This window comes from Andrographis paniculata, unplaced genomic scaffold, assembly GCF_009805555.1.
Source record: "Andrographis paniculata isolate CXL003 unplaced genomic scaffold, ASM980555v1 Contig15END, whole genome shotgun sequence".
NCBI lineage: Eukaryota > Viridiplantae > Streptophyta > Magnoliopsida > Lamiales > Acanthaceae > Andrographis > Andrographis paniculata.
In genome coordinates this window covers 57,368-78,510 of record NW_026137435.1, presented here as the reverse complement: position 1 = coordinate 78,510, position 21,143 = coordinate 57,368, and the positions used below count along the sequence as shown (strand labels likewise).

The 21,143-nt window shown below is 38.0% G+C and overlaps 3 protein-coding genes across 9 annotated transcripts; 2 read left to right on the top strand and 1 right to left on the bottom strand.

Annotated features, from left to right (window-relative positions):
- The first annotated feature begins 79 nt into the window (after positions 1–79).
- Positions 80–8,515, top strand: LOC127262470 (calcium-transporting ATPase, endoplasmic reticulum-type). Of its 6 annotated transcripts, none has more exons than XM_051291164.1 (8): positions 80–622; positions 3,871–5,416; positions 5,481–5,614; positions 6,315–6,593; positions 6,671–7,054; positions 7,184–7,293; positions 7,417–7,660; positions 7,761–8,515. In XM_051291164.1, the coding sequence occupies exons 2-8, from the start codon at positions 3,937–3,939 to the stop codon at positions 8,340–8,342; spliced, it is 3,213 nt and encodes a 1,070-aa protein (XP_051147121.1). In that variant the 5' UTR covers positions 80–622; positions 3,871–3,936; the 3' UTR covers positions 8,343–8,515. The 6 variants fall into 6 exon arrangements, with proteins under 6 accessions (XP_051147121.1, XP_051147147.1, XP_051147154.1 ...); XM_051291190.1 differs by having other exon boundaries at positions 82–622; positions 5,493–5,614; positions 7,761–8,514; XM_051291197.1 differs by having other exon boundaries at positions 82–622; positions 7,417–7,645; positions 7,761–8,514.
- Positions 8,516–8,807: 292 nt separating this feature from the next.
- LOC127262505 (U-box domain-containing protein 43-like) lies at positions 8,808–14,010 on the bottom strand. Of its 2 annotated transcripts, none has more exons than XM_051291215.1 (5): positions 13,812–14,010; positions 11,961–13,326; positions 11,483–11,786; positions 10,329–10,822; positions 8,808–10,008 (listed from the first exon to the last, which is right to left on the bottom strand). In XM_051291215.1, exons 2-5 carry the CDS (start codon positions 13,194–13,196, stop codon positions 9,010–9,012), a joined length of 3,033 nt encoding a protein of 1,010 aa, XP_051147172.1. In that variant the 5' UTR covers positions 13,197–13,326; positions 13,812–14,010; the 3' UTR covers positions 8,808–9,009. The 2 variants fall into 2 exon arrangements, with proteins under 2 accessions (XP_051147172.1, XP_051147181.1); XM_051291224.1 differs by having other exon boundaries at positions 13,822–14,010.
- A 4,261-nt stretch (positions 14,011–18,271) lies between these two features.
- Positions 18,272–20,816, top strand: LOC127262346 (protein TILLER ANGLE CONTROL 1). Its single transcript, XM_051290999.1, has 5 exons — positions 18,272–18,597; positions 18,792–18,831; positions 18,955–19,643; positions 19,744–19,876; positions 20,451–20,816. The coding sequence occupies exons 1-4, from the start codon at positions 18,592–18,594 to the stop codon at positions 19,849–19,851; spliced, it is 843 nt and encodes a 280-aa protein (XP_051146956.1). The 5' UTR covers positions 18,272–18,591; the 3' UTR covers positions 19,852–19,876; positions 20,451–20,816.
- The last annotated feature ends 327 nt before the right edge of the window (positions 20,817–21,143 follow it).

The window sequence follows — 21,143 nt, the reverse complement described above, 5'->3', positions numbered from 1 at the left end:
GGATCGTGACCTTATTTATAGCAGAGTCCACGGCAGCACGTTCTTTCACGGCACCACGTTGTTTTCTTTTTGAATAGAGGTACAAGTTGAAGGGAGGGGTCCGATAGCGATACCAATTTTGACCAATTCATTCCCGTCACCACATCTCCTCTTCTCCCCATTTCCCATTTCCCACCCAAACAGCGAGTGAACACACACCAACAATAGACCGCAGCACGTCACTGCCACTGCCACTCCCACTGCCACCTACCTCTCTCTTTAATTTGCGGCTCGGAATCTGCGATATTTCTTTCGATCGCAGAGGTCGAAGTCGAAGCTAGGGTTTAATTATCTGTGGTTTTAGCGGCGATCGATCAGGCGAGTTTGTTTGTTTGTTTGACTGTCTGGGGTTCCTACGCATTTCAATCCTTCCGAGTGCTGCTGCGCATTGCTTGCTTGCTTGCTCGCTCGCTCGCTTACACTTTCGACTTCCTTCCTTCCAAACACCCTCCCACCCTATGAAATTTCTTAAAGAAACTGCAATTATAGATGAGATGAGATGAGGTGAGGTTCGCAGATCCACAATTTTCCTTTCTCTGACGATGACGATGACGATGATGATGATGATTGCTTCCAATTCCGGGTAACCCTTAATTTGTTCTTTCAGATTTATTAATTAAACACCAATCCTTCCATGTGATGTAATCCACGTACCCTATGCACTGCTAGAAGCTCTCCAGTTAGATTGTTTGTTTGTTTGTTTGTTTGTTCGTTCGTTCGTAGGAGGAAATTAGACAAATTAATGTGTTGATTATGAAGAAAACAGATCGATAGGGACGACGACAAAACACAATAGATCTAGGTAGGTAGTTAGGTAGGTAGGTGCTAGCTACAGAGTATGGCTCCGGTTATCAGCTATTTTTAAAGATCAATAAATAAATAAAATATTTGTTAATGAGATTCGTTAAAAAAAATGTTAAAAATTTAATTAAATTAAAATGGTTTGTATTTGTTAATTGTTTTTAAACTTAATCATTTTTGGCTGGACGATATTTTAACTCTGTTTTTCAAATAACATTAAATTAAATATTATTTTTTTATTATTACTTTTCACAAACTTCCAAAAACTGTCTCCATCTAACCGGAGCTTTTCTATATCCGATATGATCTCCAAGAGTCAACCATATTGCGGTAACGAGTTGAGTGTGCGTAGTATATTTATTAGCTGTGCTTGGTTACCAGTTACCAATTACCATCCATCCGAGTGTTGCCAATATGCTCTCAATATTTTTAACTATTTATTTTTTCAATTTTATATACACCCCCCTATGTCAAAATTAGGTAGATTTGATTGACAAAGAACACTAAAAATAATAATAATATTAAAATAAGTTATTATTAAATAATTATTAAATAATTGATAAAAATATTAAAATATTTAAAAAATAATAATAAATTGTTTATATTATTGTTAAAATAAAGATATATTCTATTTATATTAAATTTATTTTTATTTTACTTTCCAGTCTGTTTGTAGTTCGTCCTGTGTTTGTTTGAAGGATTTGTGAAAATTTCCACTATTCATCCTATTCCTCCAAAACATCGAATCAAACGCCTATTTTTTATTTTTTATATTATACTAAAAAAATCAATTTTATATATCACATCGTACAACTATTCAAATTCAAAATTTTTACTATTCAAATCTCAACTCAAAATTCAAACCCCCAAACAAACACACCCTAAATTTACTCTATTACTAATTTGCTAATTTTGACCAAGTAAACGAATTAATATTTTTTTCATTCAATAGTTATTTACAACAGATATTATTAATTTTATTACATTCTTTTTAATTACCTTTATTTTTAACTAAATTTTTAAAATACACTAAATTATGTTCTTTATTTTTTATTTTTTTTTTTATAAAATATTTATTTTTCTTGATATCTTGATCCAAGTGGACTAATTTCACTGTAAGTAAGGAGTACTTAAAATCCAACTATGTTTTCACCATCTTATTTTGACTATGTATTTGCAGTTATTTATTTATTTATCCTAAAAACACATCATGCTTGTTTGTTCAGGGAATGATAAAAATTTTGAATTTTGAACATAAAATTGATAGTATAATATGAAAAATAAATGTTTGATTTGCTATTTTTAAAATAAAAACTTTATAAATAGTAGAAATTCTGGAAATTTTGCTAAAAGAATACATCCATCATATATATATATATATTTTTATTTAATATTACATCTGAATTTTTATTTTCATTCTATTCGAAAGAGCATGTTAAATATTTATTACTCCCTTCGTCTTATAATAAAATATCCATTTTTTTTATTTTAGTTCGTCTCGTAACAAATATTCATTTCCTTTTTAGTAACTATATTATTTACATAACAAGTACTTTTACAATTTACAATATATTACACAAATGTCATTACCTTTATATCAAAACTACTAATAAAGTTATTTTAGTCATTTCTACTTTATTCCTGCTACATCCAAATATAATACTAATATTTCTAAAATTACGTGCAAAAAGTAAATGAATATTTAGTTATGAAACAGAATGAATATATCATATCAGATAAATTTTAATTTATTGTTTTAGGGCGTGTTTGGCAATAGCTGTTAGTTGATTCAATTAGCTGTTAGCTGTTAGCTGATTCAATTAGCTGGTTTGACTAGCTGATTCGATTAGCTGTTTGTATTAAAATGTTTGGTAAAACAACTATTTGATATTAGCTGTTTATACGTAAAATGACGATTGAGGACATTTCTATTTTATTCTTGTTTTTAATATATTCAATTATGTTTTTTTAGTTTGGAATATTTAAAATTTTTTGTTATTAATTATTGAAAATTGTAAAAGTGTTATAAAAGTATTTATTTTTATTACAGTTAGATTTAAAAAATAATACATTTTTATTAAAATATATAAATAGTTTTTTTTTTTATTGAAAATGATGTAAAATATAAAATAATAAATTTTTCGTATATATTTATTATTTTAGTTATCTATTAGTTCGTTATATTTATAATTTTCAATAAATTTAATTTATTTTTAGTATAAAATTTATATAATGGAATTTTAATAAAAAAATAAATTATAAATATTTATATTTTTATTTTATGTTGATTTTAATAAATTTATATATTTTACGATTAAAATAATTTTTATATAAAAATTAATTATTTTAAATTTATAAAAGTAAAACTATAATATAATAAAATATTCTAGTATAATTAATAAATAATCAAAATATATTTATTTGTGTAAAATTTATAATAAATTTTTAAGGGCATATAAGGAATAAAAAATTTTTTATAGAAAAAACTATTTTAAAACGCTGGGTAAGTTAGCTTTTCATAAATTAGTTTTTTTGGTCCAAACACCTAAATTAGCTTTTTGACTGGTCAAACAGCTAAAAACTATTCAATAAATTGAAAACTCTTAAAAAAGCTATTCGCCAAACACCCCTTACTAATTCTGAAACATACCAAACACCAACAGACCTTTATTGAACTTTCTAGGTGGCCAAGTTGGTATATCAGTAGACTTGTAACACAGTGAAGTCATGAGTTTATTTTCGCGCCTCACGATTGATTGTTGATTAATACAAGAAAAGGAGTCTGGGCGCATGAGAAACAAGTGCAAAAAAACTAAGAACAATGTCTGAGGCTGGGACACACACTGTAAGAAAACAACATTGATGATTGGTAAAGTTGGCTGGTTAGACCTAACATTCTCATTACTATCTATCTACCAAATTATGAAAGATACGTAATGTTTTTCACAATTATTGGATCTCCATTTACTACTACATTTTCTCAGTTGTTTTCTACTGCACCTGTAATTCAGTTATTGTTTCGTATTTTAGGAGCTTGAAGTGAGGTAATGTACTGGAGACTTATCTTGGGGACTCAGTGAGTGGGTTTATTTCTTGATGGGGGAAGTAGCAGACAGAAAGCCATTCAAGGCATGGTCGTGGTCAGTTGAGCAGTGCTTGAAGGAGTACAAAGTGAAGTTAGACAAAGGTGTGAGCACTTACGATGTTGAGAAGAGGAGAGAGATTTATGGATGGAACGAACTCAAGAAACACGAGGGTAAGCCCCTTTGGAGACTTTTCTTGGAACAATTTGATGATATGCTTGTCAAAATCCTTCTAGTTGCAGCTTTCATTTCATTTGTACTGGCCTACTTGCAACGGAATGAAACTGAAGAATCAGGGTTGGAATCCTACATGGAACCTTTTGTCATAGTTTCAATATTAATCCTTAACGCTGTGGTTGGAGTTTGGCAAGAAGGCAATGCTGAGAAAGCCCTCGAAGCATTGAAGAATATGCAATGCGACTCTTGCAAGGTGATTAGGGATGGGTATGTTGTCCCAGATCTGCCTTCGTGTGAGCTTGTCCCTGGGGATATTGTGGACTTACGGGCTGGGGACAAAGTACCGGCTGATATGAGAGTGGCAGTCTTGAAGACCTCAACTTTAAGAGTGGAGCAGAGTTCACTGACGGGAGAGGCCATGCCTGTCATGAAAGGAACTGACCCCATTTTCTTGGATGACTGCGAGCTGCAGGCCAAGGAAAACATGGTCTTTGCTGGAACGACCATCGCTAATGGCAGCTGTGTTTGCATTGTTGTGAGCATTGGGATGTGCACTGAAATGGGAAAGATACAATCACAGATAGATGAGGCATCACATGAAGAAAACGAAACTCCTTTGCAGAAGAAGCTCGATGAATTTGGTAATAGGCTTACTACTGCTATTGGCATTGTTTGCCTCATGGTGTGGATTATCAACTACAAATACTTTCTCACATGGGAGCTTTCAAATGGATGGCCTTCCAATTTCCGTTTCTCTTTTGACAAATGCACATACTATTTTAAGATAGCAATTGCCCTTGCTGTGGCTGCAATCCCTGAAGGCCTTCCTGCTGTGATTACAACCTGCTTAGCTCTCGGTACTAGAAAAATGGCTCAAAAGAATGCAATAGTACGAAAGCTTCCGAGTGTGGAGACCTTAGGGTGTACAACTGTTATCTGTTCCGATAAAACAGGAACCTTGACAACAAATCAAATGTCAGTCACAGAATTTTTTACCTTAGGTGCTAAGACAACAGATTCAAGAATTTTCTGGGTTGAAGGCACAACTTATGATCCTCAGGATGGGAGGATCGTCGACTGGAATTGCAATAATATGGATGCCAGCTTGTTAGCTGTGGCTCAGATTTGTGCTGTTTGTAATGATGCCGGGGTATATTGTGATGGCCTTTTATATAGAGCAACTGGATTGCCGACTGAAGCTGCTCTCAAGGTTTTAGTTGAAAAGATGGGTGTTCCAGACATCAAGGTCAAGAACAGTATCCGTTGTTCAAAGATTTTGTCCAATTATTTGATCGACCACAAAACTGCTAAATTATGTGAGTAACAGCATGCAGTCATTTTATCTTTGCTGATATTCTGTCTAAAATTTGTAACACCCAGTGTTCATTTCAGCATGCTGCGAATGGTGGATAAAACGATTGAAAAGAGTTGCGACACTGGAATTTGATCGTGTCCGTAAGTCAATGAGTGTTCTTGTTCGCAAGCCAGATGGGTGCAACCGACTTCTTGTCAAGGTATAGCTGCTAGATTTATTTAATCTAAATTTCCTTGTGTGCCTATAGAAGAGATGACTTGTTATTCATGTCATGCAAAGACTAAACTGTAGTTGTTTGTGGTTTGTGATGTTTTAGGTTGTTATAAAATTAAAATGTTTCTGAATATAATATAGGTTTTGGATGTAATTTTTCATTTTGTACTATTTATTATTATTATCTTTGTGTTTTGTATGGAATAAATGTGTTATTTTGAATAGAAAATAGGTTTTGGATATAATAGTTTTAGATGAAAGTAAGTGTTGGATTTGATGACTTTTAGAGTGAACAAACACTTTTCTGTAAAATAAATAGTGTAAAAATTGGTGTGTAAACACAATCAGACACCCTTAGGCAATCTACTGTAAATAGAAAATAGGTTTGAGAAGCTGTCATGGTGAACATGAGATATGTTTGTTTTTTATCTTATGCAATTTATTGTGTAGTTCTACTTAAAGCATAGAATGCACCATCTAACATTCGTTCAACATCCGAAACACTTTAAAATGCAAAGAAGCACATCTCATTCCTCATTAGCAATGGAAGTATCCAGCCTGAAATTTCGAATACTTAAAATAGGTTCAGTGTGTATTAGTTCGTGAAACTAGAAGAACACTCACTGTGAAGGTTTGAATCTACATTCTGTCTATTGTTCTGCTGGAATGGCTCTTTTCTTCTGCAGGGTGCAGTTGAAAGCTTATTGGAGCGTAGTTCCTATGTGCTACTCCCTGTAGGATCAATTATCCCAATGGATGAACAATGTAGGCAACAGTTGCAATTAAGGCTGCTGGACATGAGTTCAAAGGGGCTTCGATGCTTAGGCTTAGCCTACAAAGATGATCTGGAAGAGCTTTCAGACTACTACACTGAAGGTCATGCAGCCCACAAGAAGTTGCTTGATCATTCATGCTATTCCTTAATAGAAAGCAGTCTAGTTTTTGTAGGAGTGATTGGTATACAGGTGAGTGAGTGTGTTTCTGTTTGTGATTATTAGTTACAAGGTAGGCCTGGTCTTTTTCTGAACAATTCAGATTGCAGGATCCTCCGCGTGAGGAAGTCCGCAAAGCGATTGAGGACTGCAGGGGTGCAGGAATAAAGGTCATGGTGATAACTGGGGACAATAAGTCGACTGCGGAGGCCATATGTAAGGAAATTGGTCTGTTCTCTGAAGGTGAGGATCTTCGAGGAGCAAGTTTCACCAGTAAGGAGTTCATGGCACTTCCATCTTCACAACAATTGGATATTTTGTCGAAACCCGGAGGGCGTGTCTTCTCTAGATCCGAACCTAGACACAAGCAAGACATCGTGAGGATGCTCAAGGGCATGGGAGAGATTGTTGCCATGACAGGAGACGGGGTCAATGATGCACCCGCCTTAAAACTTGCTGATATCGGAATAGCCATGGGCCTTACTGGGACTGAGGTAATCCATGGAGGCACACCACCTTACATGAAGAAAACTGAAGAACTTGACATTGTGATTCTGTTCCTTAATCTCCTTGACAAACTAAGCTTGTGTTGCTCAAATTCTCTTCAACACGGTTGATGTTAGGTAGCGAAGGAGGCATCGGATATGGTGTTGGCAGATGATAATTTCAGCACAATAGTGTCCGCTGTTGCGGAAGGGCGCTCCATCTATAACAACATGAAGGCTTTTATCAGGTAAGAAGTGAATTTGGCAGATGGGGTGAGGTGTGTGTAGTAGAAGGGGCAGGCCACAGCTGAGTAGCTGCTCGTCCCTGATTCTGTAAAATATGAGGGATTGATTCCCCTCCTCCACTGCAGGTACATGATTTCATCAAATATTGGAGAGGTTATATCCATATTCGTGGCTGCTGCTATGGGGCTGCCGGAGTGCATGATACCTGTGCAGCTTCTGTGGGTGAATTTGGTGACGGACGGCCCCCCAGCGACTGCGCTTGGGTTCAACCCTCCGGATGTGGGTATCATGCAGAAGCCCCCCCGGAAGAGCAGTGATGCTCTCATTGATTCTTGGGTTCTGTTCCGCTACATGGTTGGGTTTGGTTTGGTTTGATTTGCTGCTATACCTTTTCTTTTCACTTAATTCGAATCTGTTCTGATGCAGTGCTGCACCCTTTCTTCTCTTCTCTGCCATCTGTTTCTTGCAGGTGATTGGATCCTACGTCGGAGTTGCAACTGTTGGAGTGTTTGTGTTGTGGTACACACAGGCTTCATTCATCGGCATCGACCTGGCGAACGACGGACACACACTCGTTACATTGTCTCAGCTTCAGCGCTGGGGGGAGTGCCCGTCCTGGCCGGAGTTCACGGCATCTCCATTCACCGTTGGCAGTGGCCTCCGCCGCCACACAATCGCTTTCTCCGACCCCTGTGAGTATTTCTCCCCCTCCGGCAAGATCAAGGCGACGACGCTGTCGCTCTCCGTGCTGGTGGCGATAGAGCTATTCAACTCTCTCAATGCGCTGTCGGAGGACAACAGCCTGATGAGCATGCCGCCGTGGAGGAATCCTTGGCTTCTCGGGGCGATGTCAGCCTCCCTCGTGCTCCACTGCCTGATCCTCTACGTGCCCTTCCTGGCCAACGTGTTTGGCGTCGTCCCGCTTGGCTTGAACGAGTGGCTGCTTGTGCTGGCCTTCTCTGCCCCCGTCGTCCTCATAGACGAAGCTCTGAAGTTTGTGGGGAGGAGGAGGAGGAAGAGATTGCGGCAGGCAAAAGTGAAACTGGCTTGATGTGGATCTGTTTGTCTGCATGTTCCGTCTGTCTGAACTGAAATGAATGGAGCAGCATTACATACTACTAAGTCCCTCCCTCCCTCCCTCTCTCTAAATGTAATGTAATTGAATATATATATATATATATGTTTTGGCAATGTTAGAAATGCCTCTCTCTCTGCCTGCCTGCCTGCCTGCCTTTGCTTTTGTCTTTGCACATGAGATGAATCATGAATGTAACAACTCCACACCACAGCAATAGCACAGCGCAGGTAGGAATGACCATAAGTTAACATCATCATTGGATTCGACCTAGGTCACTCACTCACTCACTGCTCCATCATCCATCAAGCTGGGGAGCGATTGGTTGTGCTCAGAAAGATAAATAAACATTACATCTATCCGGTCTGGACAAAGATTGATTTAAGACATGGGTGTTTTATATATATATGTATACAACGACACATGGGATGGGATGCCATCTATAAAAGAATATGTGGTAAATAGTCGTAGCAGTAAGTGATACTATTTGTAATCCCAGCTCTCCCTCCCTCCCTCCCTACATACATATCTTGTGCTGCTACTACTACTGCTAACTACTTATTATTTACTTAGGCACGGTACCATACAATACAATACAATACAATACCAAAAAGAATCTCCGAACCGAATCGAACCTGAGTCCCTAGAAAAAACTCGACTGCTCGTGAAGCATGCTGAGTCGGGCAAGTGCCCTGGCAGCTAACGACCTCACCCTGGCGTTTCCTCTCTGGGTCAAGTCCACCAGCGGCATGTTTGCTAAGGCTCCGTACCTCTGCTTGTACTCCACCTGCCGGAAAATCCTCTCCACGCAGTTCAGAACCTTCTCCTGCAGACCCGGGGATGGGCTGCTCAGCAAGCTTATGATAGCCGGCACCGCCCCGGCCTCGCCCAGCACCTTGCAACCCCTCTGCAGCCGTTCCTCGCTCATCAAAGTCAGGAGGGCATCCAGCGCAGACTCACACACCGTGGGATCAGCATTCCCGAGGGCCTCGACCAGAGGCCCGACGGCTGCTGCCTCCAGTAGGCAGAATGACGACGCAACTGTACACACTCCCATGTGTACGGGGCAGGCGGCCTCTGGTATGGCTGAGAAACACCACAACTTTGGACGCCTTGACATTTGCCTGCTCAGCTGCGGAGAGCTCTCCGAGAGCTGAGCAAGGCAAGTGGCGGCTCGTTTTATTGTTAGGCGGCTCCTTGTCTGTAGCAAGTTCACCAACAAAGGGATGACGCCGGCATCCGCTACTTTCTTCTGCAGCTCCAGGCTCGTTTTAATGGTTAGCCGACAAATAGCTCCCACGGCATCCTCTATGAACTTATGGCTAGGGCGGCCACTAATACTACCGTTGCTATCGAGAAAGTTAAAAACTGTTTGGAGATCTCCGGACTCCAGCAGCCACCGAGAGATTTCAGCAGACTTTGGAAGGTTAGCAATTATACCCAATGTAGAGGAGATTTCGTCGTCATCACCAGATGTCGTAAGGATCTTGAGCAAGGTTTCAACCGAACTCTTCGTCACATGTTCGGACACAGCGGCCTCATCACCTTCTTCAGTCAAGCAACCTAACAACTTAACAGCACTTGCTCGTAAATTGGCATCATCACCCTCGACCAATCGAAACAGCATCTGGACAGCTGCACACTGTAAAAGTAATAAATCAGGCATCCGTGAGCATCAATGTAATAATAAAGCAAAGTAGTATACTTGTAAGAAAACTGCAGCATCTTTCATCTCTTTCTTGATGTGCCATTGTGTTTAGGGGATTTGACGTGCATTAAACAACATTAACAACACTACTTGGAGTTCCTTTTATTTCACATGTTTAGTTTATTAGACAGAGAATAAAAACAGCCATATCCTCTGCTGAAATCCTGATGACAGTGCAACCACGAAACGAGCAGAGGCATTTGTGTGATGAAAAATATAAGCAGCGTGTTTCTACTTGGGACAAAACTAGTTACCTCCTTTAGTTTAGACTTGACCATATCAGCAGATGGAGATAGACTCAAGGCATGAAGAGCCCGGAGGATCTTTTGCTGCAGATCAGGGCCTGTTAGACTAATTAGGGAGAAGAGCTTGGCAATATCCTCATCAGAGTCCAACATTGGAACAGGTGTTAAATCAGAATCTTCAGGTATAGTTGATAAAGCAAGATGCATTATGGTGGCAGCAGCTAGTTCACGCAGACTCTGCGACGATGTTTGGCGGTAGAGAATGTCCAACAAAGTATGGACTGCACCTTTCTTTATTATCTGCTGGCCGTTCCTTTTCAACTTGGAAAGATTCAAAAGTGCTCGAATGGCTACTTGCTTCATTTCTAGCTCATTATGCGAGACTAAGACAAGTAGTAAATCCAGGACACCGCTTTCAACTAGGAGAGATTTGTTGTGATCAGTCAATTCCATATCGCCCAAGGTTTTTGCCATTCTCTTCTTAACATGATCAGATTCTGAGCCTGCCATGAATAGAACAGAATAAAGTTTACAGCTGCAAAGACATGTCATGAACCAGATAGTAGCACAGGGAAGTTAAACTATAATGTCAGTTTCTTTTCTGTTTCTTGCATAACCAGCCTTTAACCAAATAATACTATTGAGTTCAAACAGCAGTTCCTTATTCCTTAAGAGTTGCAAAACTTCATGGGACAAAATTCAGGGCAGAAACACATCTGTCAATTTTGTAGCAAGTGCATTACAAATTATTCCAGTTACAAATAAGACAAGTCCACACCAATTATTATATTTCAGGACTTCTCAATCTTCATGTGTTATTGAATCTGCTGAGGCGAATAGCTTATAATTATAAAGAACAGCCATCAATTAGTAATTCAGTTGACAAGATCTCAAATTTGCATCATGCCCTGTCTCGATCATCAAACTCTAAGGGCTGCACTGATTAAAGTTATTGTGATTACCAAAAGAATTCCACCGATCAAAATGATCCCATAAGCAGTGTGAATCTGTTAATCAGCGAGTCAGTCACTCACTCTACTTAAACATTGGATACAGTCTAGTACTGATGAAAAGTTGGGATTGTTTATGCATCTCAAAACAAAACAGCTTCCTCTAGAAAATGTGATTTAAGTTTTAACACAGAAAAGGAAAGCAAAACATACCAGAAGCTAGACGTTCAAGAAGATATTTAAAATAGTTATTGTTGGCCATCAGGATAACATTGTCATCAGAGTATGAAAGATTTTCCAACACTTTCTGAGCATCTGTGGCAGCTTGATCGTCGGTACTATTCAACATTGTGACAAGAAGAAGAATGCAGCCCTGGAACTTGCCAATGCACTCGCGGATCAGTTCAGATTTTGAAAGTTCCAGAAGTAATGCCACAGCCAATTTTCTTTCCCCAGGGCTACGTGCAAGAAGCTGAACAATTAGTTGGATGGAATTCTCAACCTTAGAAATTCTTCCCTGGAAAATGAATCACAATGTAAAGGTGCATTTATATCAGGACACGTAATCATTGAGACAACAGACAACTTGTCTACAGTATAGTATGCTGCCCTATAGATGAGCTATTCTATGATGGGAGGAGCAGGCAGATGGATTGGATATTTAACCAAACAGTTGAAAAAACTCAAGTACCTTGGCATCTTCATTTTCTTTTGTTAGCAAGCAAAGGACTCGAAGTGCTCCAGCTCTAACATCCCGATTTCTCACACGAAGAAGCTCAACAAGGCTCAGGAGGTAGTTATCCAAAACTAGCCATTCTCTGTGTATTTCCCGTTGTTCACAGAGATCCCTCAGCTGCTCCAAGCAATGAAGCACCTCATCCTCTTCTCCAGATGACAATTTTGATTTCAGTGCAGCAATGGAGATCATGGCATTTCTCTCCTTCCATTCCTCAATAGACTGTCTCAGAGTTTTGTTAGGTCTTAGCATTGAAGTGTCCAATGGATTTGAAGTAAACGGACACAAGGGTTCTTTTGACTCTGATAGCCACTTCTCTATAGCACTTCTCTCGAATGTATGCCCTGATGGTGTCTCTACGGGATCAACCATAACTTCATTAGTAATCGGGCAATAAAATGATACAAGTGGCTCCAATGGCTGTGTACCCAAAGCTTCTCTCTTGGTTAAGTATTTTTTTTCTCGATCTTCAATAGACAGAGCAACATCAGCCCTTTCCAGCAGGGCAATAATTTGGTCCATTTGAATGGTTTCAGCCTTGTCTTTCCTCAGTCGCAAGCTATCTATTTCACTCTTGAAATCATCAAATTCCCTTCTTAATGCTGAACGATCAGTTGAAACTCCAATAGCCTTGGCAATCGACACCAACAAATTATTGGCATAGCTACAATCAACATTCCTTTTCTGTATGCCTGACTCTATTTTTTGCAGAATCTCTTCTTCAGCCACCGCAGTCTGGAACTCAGCAGCCTGCATGCTACTAATGAGATGGCCAATGTCTTCCCTGATTTTCAATGAAATATCTAAGGAGGCAAAAGGAATGCAGTTTATCGCACGAATAATCTCTTTCGTAATATGGCCAATCTGCTTTGCAATTGATCGAGAATTGACAAAGAGATAAAACCTGTTCCTTTCACTGCAGTCCTTGACCAGTTTATTTGCTTCCTTAAGTGCATGGTCTAGAATCTCCATGAAATTAGTCAAGCCTTCAGAATCAGTCATGCCTTTCTTATTCAGCTCATTCAAGAGCGGAACAATCCTATGCAAGTAAGACGAGAGTTCCGAGAAGCTCTTCTTCTCAACAAGGACATTTTCTGAGGCTAATATGAGCTCAATGATAGCTTGAACAATCTGAGAGAGACAGTCCATTAATGGATCAAGAGAAGAGTTTGTTATCACATCCATTACCATTCCCTCTAGTCAATCCGCTTGCAGAAGGAACCGGCCGACTCAACAGCCCGCATGCACATATTAGGTTGAGTTGAACAATGGTTCAGAGGTCTCTAATACATCTTATCTTGTCAAGTATCTCTGATACCACCTATACATATATACACATTCATAGGAATCCGCCTACCAGTCAATCGATCAATAAATCAAATTTTCCAGCTATAATAACGACACACGCGCGCGCGCGCACGCATACTGAAATCATCAATCAATCCATGCAACAAACGAACAGAATAAGAAAGTTGGAGCAGGAAAATTGTGTACTTTACTCGAAGTCAATGCGATTGAACTATATGAAGCTTAGCAGTTTGGGATTGAAAAGCTCCAACCAGTGGTTAAATTCACAGAAAAACTTTAAACAAGCGTGTCTCGATATGAAATCATTCAATAAATGCTCTCTACTAAGCACAGATTAGATTCTCAAGACTAAAATCCGGAGACAGGCCTAAAAATCATTGGTAAATGTTTAGGGGTAAAGCAATATTTTCTGCGCACGAAGACCATAAAAGTCAACAAGATAAAGCTAGCGCATTAGAACCATGGAAATAAGGAAAGAAAGAAGAAAGCTGATCCGACCTGACCAGACCTCGGTTACCAAACAAAGACTCGAGAATCGTTGGTACAGGAAGAAAGTCATTGATCAGTAGCAGCAGCAGCAGCAGCGGGAGGGAAGATGAATGGAGGTAGCCGGGAACATACCTTGCAAGGGTCTGCCTCTCGGGATTTAATATATATATATGTATAATAATATTATAATATAAAATAGAATTGAAATGATTCTATACTAATTAGATGGATGGAAATTGGAAAGAAAGGCAAGGGAAGGGAAGGGGCATTAAGTATTTATGGGTGGGGTCAGCAAGCGAAATAATAAGTGCAATCCAATGTAGGCCCGGAGGGGTAGGAAAAAAACCGAACCGAATTTTTGAACTGCGAACAGAATCGAATCGAATTTTTGGTAATCGAGTAAATTCAGTTCAAATACAGCATATTTGATATTTATTTAGTTAGGTTCAGTTTTGATTTTTGATATTTTTTTCGATTCGATTAACAGAACCGAATATATTTATATATTTATTTTATTATATTTTAAAATTTATATTAATAATTATATTAGGTTCGGTTTCAGTTCGGTTACGGTTCGGTTTCAATTCGAATATTTGAAATATTTTGATTTAATTATAATTTTAATTAATTTTTTAATATATTATTTTTTAATTTCGGTTCGATTCGAATTATTTGCAAATATTGCAAATATTTTCGATTAATCGAAAATTCGATTACCCGAAATTTTCGGTTTGAATACGATTTGCGATTTCGGGTATTTATTCGGTTCAGTTCGGATATCAAATATGTACGTATTTGCAAAAGGCAGTAATTAACTACTAGTAGTATTACACATATATGAAATTAAAAAAGGCAGTAACTAACTACTAGTAGTATTACACATATATGAAATTATAAAAGGCAGTAATTATAAAATTTTGTTATTATTCTCATTAATGTGACATATATGCTTGATCTACATACCCTAAGATAGAATGTACTTGTAAAAGATATGGCAGAAATGTTGAATCATATTGATTATTGCATAGGGAATGCTTAATTTATTGAACCACTAACTGTTGTCCGACAAAATGCTAAATTTTCCGGGCTTATATAGCATTCCTCGAGCAATATTTATTTCCGACACCAAATATATCTTACATATTATATTAATATTATGATTATTTTTTTATATAAATATGTAATAATTAGATCAAATCAACCATGTGACATATTAGTATATAATATGCTCTAAAATATGTGATATATATTACTCTCTCTTTCCAGATATTTACACATTTAATCTATAAAAAAAACAATTATTTTATCAACTCACCTATGTACTTACCAAAATATTTTTATATTATATTACAATTAATTAATATAATATTATATTCATTAAAACTCATACCCAGTTTATATGAATATATATTTCATGGATTGAATGAGTATTATTATATTACTATTAGAATTGTTAACTATACCAGCTGAGTCAAATTTTAAGTATTTGTTAACGTTCGTGAACAAGACTCGTGTTCGTTTGTTAAGCTTTCGAGGTCGTTTATAGTGATCGATTTTATGTTCGTGTTCGGCTTGTTTAGACTCGATTAAGCTCGTTTGAGTTCGTTCGAACTTGTTTGTCTTATTTTTTAAATTTTATATATAAATTATAAAGAAAATTTTAAATTATTTTATTTATATATCATAAATTAATATTTCATTTATTTATAAATTATAATTATATATATAATATTTATAATAAATATATTATTTAAACAAACTTTTGCAAACAAAGTTCGGACTCGTTTGTTAACTAAACGAGTCTGTTTATGTTGCTCGGTTCAACTTGTTAACGTTCGTGAATGAGCTTTAATCGAACTAAATCTAGTCGAATTCACGAACGGCTCGATTCGTATAACAGTTCTAAATACTATATGTTACTTTATTTATGTATAAAAAGTAGAATTTTAATTCTTAAAAGGTAAATCGTCAAGAATCTCCAAACAAGTTCAATACATGAAGATTAAAAAAATGGAGAAAAGTCCAACCAAACCCACAAGGTCGGGTTTAGTCCATTGCCCGAAGATAGCTTAGACCTGTGGGCCAAATTAGAAACATTAAAACAGCCCATCAACCCAAATGGTACAAACTATCCTTAGTTCAATTCGGCCCATTTACTTGGTCCAATTCAGTACAAAATAGGTCTTGCATATCGAAACAGTAACCTAGTTAAAATTTCTTCAAATACTTTACCTTAAACAAAAAAAAAAAAAAAAGAATAAAAATACTATCTAAATTGGATGTATTTCACAACTTAAATAATTCAATAATTTTGTCCAAAAATTAATAATAAAACAAATCATTCTCAATCTCAAATATATAGATGGAACCGACCGAGGCTAATATATTTGTCAAAGTAAAGTACACACGCATAGATTAATTAAAACATTCATTAGTACGGAGTATCTAGTTGTCATGCTGTAAATGCCCCTCGGGTAAATTTTTGTTTTTATTATTATTATTATTTATTATTATTATTATTTTTTTTATGGGAATTTGATAGATAGATCGATCGTAGGTTGGTCCAACAATTTTACATATATATATATATATATAGAGAGAGAGACTTGATTTGAATGAAAGAAAGCAAGCAAGCAAGTAGACAATAATTAAGGGTGGATGAGAGTGGATATTATGAAATGGTCAATTAATAGAGTAATTATACATTTGAAGGATGGAAGGAAATATGAATGGACGACATTTTCGTTTGCGGATATATGATTAATGACTGCGTTTTCGTAAGAGTTAAACAAATTCATAAGGCGATCGAACCTTTTTCCTGGTCGCCATCACCCACCCACCTACCCCTGCCCTGCCTACAATAATATAGTTGATAATTACTGCTCTTAGTAATTAATTTGAGCACACCCCGGCCAGCCGGCAGGTCCACTTGTTTGTTTAAAAAGATCTCCATTTTCCTCTCCTCTCCTTTCCTTTCCCCCTCTAGGTGTATATATATATATATATATATATATATAAAATATAAATGATCCATCCATACATGGGCATATAATTATATATGATTGAATGAATCGATTGGGCGGCAGCGAGCTTGTGGTCGATTTTCATCATGGTCGGGTCTACCAAGCCAATTAGCCAATTAGCCAAGCCAAGCCAATCCAAGCCACAGAGCTAGTCCAACACATGATATCCTCAAGGCCCATTCATATACCATCCATGTATCTATACATGTGATCGTCGATGAATTGGGTTTTGTGGGAATCCAAAGCTCATGTCAATGTCACCACTACCTACCTACCTACCTACCTACTACCATTACCATTACCATGTATATGCATGCATGCATGCATTATGCACACACACACACACACTAACATGATACATCTCCGGCTGGCCTTCATTAGCTAGAGCTAGCTTTGCTTAGCTTCTTCCTCTTGGGTCTTTCCATATACTTCTCATCGACAATATTCATGACAATACAACAATTACTATACATTGTCCCGGAGAGAGATGCACTATCCCTCAAACAAACACTACGACGTCCCTACCCCTCTTCCAAACAGCTCCTCCTCCTCCTCTCCCTTTTCCTTATTTGTAGCACCTTTATTTATATATATGGCTATTTCCTTATATCCTTTCTCAAGTACATATATATTATAGTTTAAGAACAATGGCTACAGTTTCGACATCTAACAGACCAGCAACAAAAAGGATGAGATTAAGCATCTTCATCCTCCCGTAGCAGCAGCTGTGCTCGTTGTTGAGATATTTTAGTTATTGAATTTTCAAATTAAATTAAGTTAGTTATTTTAGAGTTGATTTTATTCTAGATTATGTTGGGACTGGGTCAACTCAGCTGAGCTCGCACTGATTTGTTTTTGGATATTTTTCAAAATGCCTCGTACTAGTGGAGTTCATTGAGACTTACAAGGTGTGTAATTTTCTTCACAATTTTCAATGTGGAACTTGGGTTTGCACCCCAATAATCCTCCCCTCAAACCAAGGACCAACCAATGGACTTTCTCTGCCCACCTTTTACCGTCTATTACAAAGGGATCCACTGTCTGACCACCTCAATCGGAACCGACCCAGCATTGTCAGGAGACTTTCAACACAAGGCACATCCGCAGTTAACAAGGGCGAGCCCACTATCACAGCCAATGTCCAATGCCACCTAGTCCACTTCACTATACTCTAATGCCACTTTTATATATAATTTGAATTTATTACATCTGTTATATATAGATTCCTATTTTGATTATAAATAACAATGTAAATTTTTTATTTTTATAAAATAATTTTACACGTGATTAAGGTGTTCTAAGCCCCTTTGATTGAATATGTGTATTAAGAGAGAGAAGATAAATGGGAAATGAAAGCTCAACTATATATATGTATGTATATAGATCAAAAATCTAGCATGCGGTCGGACAGCCCAAAAATTTCTAGTTTTAACTTGGCAGGGCTCACAGTAGAAGATATTCTCAATGGAATTACATAAAAGTGTGCGTACGTGAGTGAGTGAGTGAGTAGATCGAGGTTTGCTAGGGGCAGATGTGTCTATCCACTTCAACTCCAAGAATCTAATTTTTCCAAGGAGAGCGGGACGAAGGAGGCGGGCCACGTGGCAATCTATGTCAGGATTACAGATTAGTGTTCATTTGGCCCCTCTTCCTTTTTCACTACATGCATCATCATCTCTACTTGGACTCCATTAATAATTTTCATATCTCTGCACTTAACCAACTATCTCGATCGAGGGAGGATAAACAAGAGAGGGAAACACAGTATGAAGGCAAGCTTGCTCACATTGATTGTATCATTAAGAATGTGCCCTCCCCCTCCGATCCCCATGCACACGCCTCTTTCTTGATTAATTATCTAACCACATATATATATATATATATATCATACATATATATTATATGCATACTTGATCCGCTGCTTATTGATTTTTTATGTCTTTTTGGTGATGGGTTGCTCTTGTAGATTTTCAACTGGGTACATCGAAGGTTCTATCATAAAGATAGTAAGTAACCCCGAGTGGTTGGTTCTCTTGCAAGTATCGTACAACCGTTATTTGAGTGATTTAAACTATTAATTAGTTAATTAATGTCTGCCTGTCTTGTATGCAATTGTGTTGCGGCGGCAGGTGGATTAGCACAAAATGGGAAGAAATGTGAAGAGGATGAAAAGCAGTTTCTGCTGCAGGTGCAGGAGAAGAAAGGGCTTCCTTCCAACGTGTTTGATGAGTGGAAGGGAGGGATTCTGGCCATAGGGACGTTCGGCTATGATCGGCTCAAGGTCGACCACCATAGTGATGATGATGATGAAGAATATCGTCACGATGTGATGTCACTAATTTCTTATGAGGAAGAGGAGGAGGAAGAAGAGCAGGTAGTGCAGCAGCAGGCGGCAATGAGCGAATGTGAGGAGGATGCGAATCCATTAATGTATGCTGCGTATGCGCACAACTACGCGGGGTTGCTGGAGATGAAGCGCGGTCCTTGTAGCTGCCGGAAGGAGGAGGAGGAGGAGGAGGAGGCACAATTTGAGTATGCGGCAATGATGAAGATGAAGAGGGAGAGGACCACGCTTGCGGAGCTGTTCTCGGCTGATTCTGACGAGGAGGAGGGCGATGCTGACGACGATCATGATGATGATGATGACCAGAGGAGGGTGCAGAAAAACTTGAAAGCTGCAGGGATGCAGCAGGTGAAATCGAAGAAGAATCATAGCATTGGTAATAGTACTAGTAATGGAAATGGAGGAGGGCTGTCATTCGCCAAGAAGATCATTGGGGAGGATCATGCTCGCCCCGCCATGCACAAGCTCAATCGAGTGAGTCCCTCCCTCCCTCCCTCCCTCCCTGGCTATATATCATTGATTGAATGGGTGTATTGAATTGTATTCATGGTATTGAATGGATGGGTGGGTGCAGCTGATGAGGAGAATGCTGAAGAGGAAGATCCATCCTTCTACTGACGTGGCGGCAGCGGCACACCAGCCTCACAAACAGCCACCTCTCCTCCTAGATCTAACCAACTAGCTATCTGAAGCCTTCCTTCTTCATGGTGCACATGCATATACATATATTTCTACTCTGCAATTATCTTTTCTTCTACTACTTGGCAATTACTATATGTTAATGCTTAACCCCAATTCGTTAATAGATATACATACATACCACATTTGCATCAATTAATTAGTTGATAGGTAAAACAAATTTATCGTTTGTAGATGATCTGTCTGGCTGCCTGCCTGCCTGCCTCGATCGACCCAAGCAAGCATAGCATATTAGTAATTAAGTTTTATAAGAAAATTCTGAATTTGGATATTGTTACATTTTTAACATCATCCCTCCTGATATCTATCTGATGCAAGCTGAGGTGGAGAGAATTAAGAGGCAAGGATAACAAACATCACATGCTTCATGTCATGTCCCTTACTTATTCACTTTGTAATATAGACATACATATTCATTCTTGTAGTTGTCCCAAACATGTTCATACACTTTTGTGGTCCCTTCTGTCTCCCCCTTTCAATTTTTAATCACTCCTTATATATATATATATATATATTTGTGCGTGTATTTGAGTGATGTAATTAATGATATAATTACTCTCCTGATGTTCGTTGCTGCTGCAGGAGCTACGGCAAACATAAGATTGATCTATGAGGCACAGACCGGCTGATGATGATGACGATGATGATTCGACTGCATCATCATCTACTTGTGTAATTGGGTCGTCAGAATGAATATATATATTTATATATCTGGACAAGCTATTTGTGTGAGTGTGTGTGTGTGTCTTTTACATGTGATGTGTTTACTTGTTATTGCGATCGAGTGGTGGCAGTGCGTGGTGCTTATTTACGTGTTGTTACTTACTGCGCGTGAATGCAGTGCAGCATTAATTACTTCTATTGGCTGCTTGCTGTCCTAGTGTGTGTGTGTCTGCTGTTTCTTTGTTTCTTTCTCTGTTTGTGTTAAATCCATTGATTTTCCGTTGCGTGTCACTGTGAAGGTGTTTGTTCATTTGAACAAATATATGACTAATGCTGAAAGATTGAACTGAACCGCTTATGTATGCATACAAACAATCGAACACAATTCATCCAAAAAAGGAAACTAGTCATCGGACTCATCGCACACAAGAAGATAGAACAGAGAAAGTTTCCACACACCCATAAAATAAAATTTAATGGCTGCTCCATGAGCCTTTACTACCGGTAAAGATCGAGCCCATGAAGGAAGCTATGGACATGGACATGGACATGGACTCCGCAAGAAGATCGATCAATACACACTCCTTCATTAAAGATCGGAGCCATATATAG